Source organism: Olea europaea, chromosome 13 (assembly GCF_002742605.1).
Source record: "Olea europaea var. sylvestris chromosome 13, O_europaea_v1, whole genome shotgun sequence".
NCBI lineage: Eukaryota > Viridiplantae > Streptophyta > Magnoliopsida > Lamiales > Oleaceae > Olea > Olea europaea.
In genome coordinates this window covers 4,421,774-4,427,773 of record NC_036249.1, presented here as the reverse complement: position 1 = coordinate 4,427,773, position 6,000 = coordinate 4,421,774, and the positions used below count along the sequence as shown (strand labels likewise).

General features: G+C 35.1%; 1 protein-coding gene across 1 annotated transcript; it reads left to right on the top strand.

Annotated features, from left to right (window-relative positions):
* The first annotated feature begins 53 nt into the window (after positions 1-53).
* LOC111407341 (histone acetyltransferase HAC1-like) lies at positions 54-4,959 on the top strand. Its single transcript, XM_023036761.1, has 9 exons — positions 54-197; positions 724-924; positions 1,045-1,187; positions 1,279-1,588; positions 1,925-2,064; positions 2,855-2,933; positions 3,047-3,436; positions 3,978-4,195; positions 4,321-4,959. The coding sequence occupies exons 2-9, from the start codon at positions 775-777 to the stop codon at positions 4,433-4,435; spliced, it is 1,545 nt and encodes a 514-aa protein (XP_022892529.1). The 5' UTR covers positions 54-197; positions 724-774; the 3' UTR covers positions 4,436-4,959.
* Positions 4,960-6,000: the final 1,041 nt, after the last annotated feature.

The window sequence follows — 6,000 nt, the reverse complement described above, 5'->3', positions numbered from 1 at the left end:
CCCTACTACCTTTTTATTTTCTGTTCTTTCTTTTAGTTATATGATTACTGTTACAATGGTTTTCCCAGGTTCCTGGAGCAGAAGCACTTGTTGTAAGAGTTGTATCATCTGTGGATAAGAAGTTAGAAGTTAAACCAAGGTTTCTTGAAATTTTTCAAGAGGAAAACTATCCATCGGAGTTTGCATATAAATCTAAGGTATGCTAAGACCAAAAATGTAATCTTCCAAGTTGCCATACAAATGTAGGGTATGCTGAACACAATTTAAACCAGTTTGCTTATGTTAATCGAGATTAAACAGCATAGCTCTATGATTTCAAGGTCCTTGTAAAAAGGTTCCAAGTTTTAAGTTCATTTATAATTATATGAATGCATACCATTTTGAAAGAATATAAAATAACATGAACAATTCACATAACTTCACTTTTCTCTAGTGCTTTGGCTGGCTGCTCTTATTTCCTTTCATCTTCTTCTTTTTCTTGTGTAAATTGTGGATGCTAACCTCTGAGCCTTCAATGTTATTATATCCATGATCCATCTGACCTGGTTATAGAAATTCAAGTTGAAATACATCCTTGCACATTTAAGAAAACTTTGTAATTTTCTATAATTATGACATGTGACATGGAAAACTAATTCTTTGACAAGATTACACATTAAATTGACTCTGGAAAGTGTCATCAATGAACTTCTTAAGCTACAAACTAAGAGTTGCATCTTCCAGGTGGTATTATTATTTCAGAAAATTGAAGGCGTCGAAGTATGCCTTTTTGGGATGTATGTTCAAGAATTTGGATCAGAATGTCAGCAGCCAAATCAGCGGCGAGTTTATCTCTCATATCTAGATTCTGTGAAGTATTTCAGGCCAGACGTCAAAACAGTCACTGGGGAGGCTCTTCGGACATTTGTGTACCATGAAATTTTGGCAAGTTTTTTCCTCCATTTCGTTTCATGCTAAATTTTTGTGCCTGATTCATGCAAGGCAAAACAAATGTTGTTATGATTCGTTATATTGATACCTGAACAATTTAGTTACTCCCTACAGATTGGATATTTAGAATATTGCAAATTGCGTGGTTTCACAAGCTGCTACATATGGGCTTGTCCTCCGTTAAAGGGCGAAGACTACATTTTATATTGCCACCCAGAAATTCAAAAGACGCCAAAATCTGATAAACTCAGGGAGTGGTAAGATTGATAGTCTTCTAATTTGAGACTGTCGTATTTATTTTTGCCATCACTTTTTGATATTGACATGGATGTTTATCTTTTATTTCAGGTACTTGTCCATGTTAAGAAAAGCTGTGAAGGAAAATGTTGTAGTTGCTCTTACTAATTTGTACGATCATTTCTTTGTTTCTACCGGCGAATGTAAAGCTAAGGTAACTGCGGCACGGTTGCCATACTTCGATGGAGATTACTGGCCTGGTGCTGCAGAGGACATGATCTATCAACTACAACAAGAGGATGGGATGAAACAGCATAAGAAGGGAGCTACGAAAAGAGCCATCACAAAAAGAGCTTTAAAGGCATCTGGTCAAGCTGATCTTTCTGGCAATGCATCAAGGGACCTCCTGTTAATGCATAAAGTAATTTTATTGCCCGTGTTTACATTTTTCTTTTCTGTGTTTAAATTTCTGTGGAATGCAATCTTTTATTTTGAATATCTATCAATTATGATATAGTTGTTGTTATTAGTATTTCTAAAATGAAATATTACAGGCACTTAAAAATATTCATGGTTTGTTTGCTTATAGTTATTTATTTTCTCTCCCTGAATTGTTTTTTGTGAATTTTCTCTCTCATTTTGACTGATTTATGTTTTTGATGCTTTTTTCTTTATTTGGTTCTTTCCCCCAGCACTTACTGTTAAACACATTGCTGCTGTCCTTTTATTGGTTCTTATAAACTTTTTCTGTTTTTAGCTTGGTGAGATGATTTCTCCAATGAAGGAGGACTTTATCATGGTTCACTTGCAACATGCATGCTCACACTGCTGCATTCTAATGGTATCTGGAAATCGTTGGGTTTGCAAACAGTGCAAAAACTTTCAGCTTTGTGACAAGTAAGGAGTCTGCTGACATTTTAGGCATCAAATTAATTACTATTTCTTGTTTTTCTCTTTCCTGGAGAAGTATCCATTTTCTACGTGCTTTAGATAGACATTAATAAAAGATGCATGCTAAGTTTAGATTGCCATGGGGAAGTTTATCGGTCTTTCTCCCTTACCAACAAGACCCCCTTTCCCCTTCCTTCCTCAACCTCCCTCCTGGTCAGGTAAGGGAAGTGGAGGTAAACTGTAAACTCAGGAAGATACATATTGGAAATAGAATATCTAGCTTGAACAGTCTGTGCTTGTGATACCTGTTTTTTATGTATCTTTGGGAATTATATGGTCCGTCATTGATTTCATGCCATGTTAGATGCTCTAGCGAACCACTCAATGGCCTACTGTTCTGTCATCGAGGAGCTTAGTTCCTGTGAGATAGAGGAAACGGAGAGCAATAAGAATTTGTAAAGCTATATATTTGATGTTGGCCAAAAAAATATTGGCATTCAAAGTTTAGTTGTTTTGTATCGAGGTTTTCTGCAAAATGAATCCAATAATATTCTGTGGATTTCTTAATTACTGTTATTTCCATGGTAAGTGGTATGTGAGTTATTCTTCAAATTAACTTTATTAACAATTTCCATCAGACGAGAATTCTCTTTTACTGAAATCACATTTCCCACTCATCTGTCATCCACACTTGTATGCAAATGAGTGAAGTCCGTGATCAATAACTGGTTGTATAATCAATGTAGCACTCTTTTATTTAACCATAGGACTCCTTCATTCCCTTGACTTTCCTCAGGTGTTATGAATCTGAGCAAAAACATGAGTACCGAGATAGACATCCTATCAATCAAATGGACAAGCATGTACTCTACTTGGTAAGTTCTGTAGGCTTATAATTTTTTGCTCAAAAGTGGTTTTAATCATACTTCAGTGTTCTCCGTTTTCTACATGGATTAGACATAGTATTTAGAAGTTGAAAAAACTGCAGGTAGAAATCAATGATCTTCCTGTTGATACCAAAGATAAAGATGAGTTTCTTGAGAGTGAATTCTTTGATACGAGGCAGGCATTTCTTAGCCTTTGTCAAGGGAACCATTATCAATATGATACACTGCGCCGTGCTAAGCATTCTTCAATGATGATCCTCTACCATCTTCACAATCCCACTGCCCCAGCATTTGTAACGACATGTAATGTATGTCAACATGATATAGAAGCCGGTCAAGGTTGGCACTGCGAGACATGCCCAGATTATGATGTATGCAATGCTTGTTATAAAAAAGAGGTTGGGATTAGTCATCCTCATAAGTTAACTAATCAATTATCCAATGAACGTGATGCACAAAATAAAGAAGCAAGGCAATTCCGAGTTCAGCAGGTGCATTGTTCATTTCTTTTATTTCTTGTTTTTTCACTTCATTTTGCTACTTTTACATCGTTATCATTAATCTATTAGGTCTTTCGATACACATCACTTTTTGCTCTTTCAATGTTTCGTACGCCTCGTTGCTTGAAATGCTCTTCAATTAAAATAATTGGACAAAGACACACACATTAAAAGTCCAAGGTTGGCTTTTTCCACCAGAGATGTAGGTTACTCTCTAAGTGCTTGAACAGGATAATTCTACATGTATATTATGGTATTCATAAGGGTGTCTAATGTATATGTAGAATTTCATGATTGGAAGGTTGGAAAAACTGTTTTTCAACTCTGCAACGATGTTATGCCACTTGTACACCATAATGTACATATAGCATAACCCGCTTGAACAAGCATGCAATCCAAAAGAGATGGTTCAATTGCATTTGAAAGTCTCATACATGATGATGACCTGTCAGTTCTGATTGCAGACAAGTATTGCATAGTGACTTTGGAAAAAAACCTGACTTACTGACGTGATATCTATTTTGCTTTGCAGCTTAGGAAAATGCTTGATCTCCTGGTGCATGCTTCCCAGTGTCGTTCTCCGAATTGCCAATATTCAAACTGTCGCAAGGTGAAGGGACTTTTCCGCCATGGTATGCTGTGCAAAATACGTGCTTCTGGTGGGTGTGCTCTCTGTAAGAAAATGTGGTATCTTCTTCAGCTTCATTCTCGAGCCTGCAAAGAATCCCAATGCACTGTACCGCGCTGCAGGTTTGTTCACCTATCTCATTTTTATCCTTGGGACTTTGAAATTTCCCCCATACCTCTGTGTCATCACTATGAACCTAGTTTTGTGCTAGAAACCATATGAATTTATTTACAATGTTTTGATGCAGAGATTTGACTGAGCACATTAGAAGGCTGCAACAGCAGTCTGATTCCCGAAGAAGGGCAGCTGTGATGGAAATGATGAGGCAGCGTGCCGCAGAGGTTGCTGGGAATTCTGGATGAGCCAGTTGTACATTAATAGTGACATTTTGACGTACTCTTTTCACAAGAAGATAGTTTATAGTCATAAACTGCTTTGTTTATAGGCCGAACTCTGGTGGTGAAAGAGGCACCGTTTCCTCAAAATTTTCTGTTCATATTTTTCCGGATAAGCTCCATACTGAAGTTTACAAAGATCAGATACTGCTACAGTCTGCAACACCACATGCATACTGAAGTTATAAATCGGAGACTGCTCGTCTGGAACGACTAACTATATTGTTCGGATGCTGTAAGGGTGTAGAAGTATGTTGCTGGATAAGTGTAGCACTTTAATTTCATTTTCCTGTTTTTCATTAATTAATGCCCCATTATTTGATGGCACGTGTACCATATCTTTCTGATGCGTCTATAGATTATTCACTTTCCAGAGAAATCGCACGGGGGATTGCAGTTTTTCTTTTTGTATGCTGGTTTCCTCCAAACTTTGTAGTTGAAGTAATAAGTAGCTTAATTAATTTGTCAAAATATATTATGTTGGAACTTAATTTTTGTTTTCCCTCTTACCTTTTTATGTTGGTGGTTGATAAATCACTTGGAACTCCGTGAAGACCAGAGTTAAACCTAGATGACATGTTTGTTGGGGTAGGACTAACTATGACTAAATTTGCTGTGTTTTTCTTCTTTAATACAATTTAATCTTTTATCTGATTCAGTGTATTAAGCTGCCATGGAAGCATAGGCAGTCATTTTAAACCGAAGAAATAGAGTAAGGTTCACTCTTAGGCCACTTCCTACGTATACACTTGCCTAAAAAGATGTTTAATCTTGCTTATTTTCTTTATATTTGTTAAAGAGGGGCAGGTGGTTCTCGATTATTTCAGATATTTTATTTGGGCAATTTATGTTCACAGCAATGATCATCGGTCTATATGATAATGACGTTACCATTGTATTGTCCATCTCCGATGAACAAAATTTATTTCAACTTCATTGGATGGTTGTTAGTAGCCTTATTATTCACATAAATATTGTACTACATGTACATAAGAGTTTATATAATGGTTCATATAAATATGATATGGTAAGATATGATTGGATCAAATTAATTTTTTTACAAAAAATAATAATAAATAAATAAAAATTCACAACTCTCCTTTTGACACTTCTGTATGTAAATCATTAGATAACCCTATTATGCACGTAAATCAAAATGATTAACTTTCTCATATTATACAGATAATGTTCAAACTTATCGTATCATTGTTAGTGTAGCAACCCAAAAAATGTTACATATAAAAATTTATTTATTTTGTATATTATATAAAGTCCTATTTTATCTAGGTCAAATAAATTAGATTTTGATAGAGCAATTATAGGTATATCAATATTGTATTCGTTGGATAGATCGTAATTAATTAGAAGTCTTTGACTTGAGAAAAAATTATTTTGGATAAGAACACATTAAATTAGACCCAATTGAAAAAAATAGTATAAATATAATTTTATATAGATTGTAAGTCAATTCATTTTTCTCTCTTAAAAAAAAAAAGTGTGAGGTGGGATTTTTATCATTATTTATTAGTTTT

What these genes read in the sequence shown, in the direction of transcription:
- LOC111407341 (XM_023036761.1), top strand. Translation starts at nt 775, where the DNA reads ATGTATGTTCAAGAATTTGGATCAGAATGTCAGCAGCCAAATCAGCGG. An exon ending in AACTTTCAGCTTTGTGACAA is followed by an intron (nt 2,065 to 2,854) that starts GTAAGGAGTCTG and finishes GACTTTCCTCAG; the next exon opens with GTGTTATGAATCTGAGCAAA. An exon ending in ACAAGCATGTACTCTACTTG is followed by an intron (nt 2,934 to 3,046) that starts GTAAGTTCTGTA and finishes AAAAAACTGCAG; the next exon opens with GTAGAAATCAATGATCTTCC.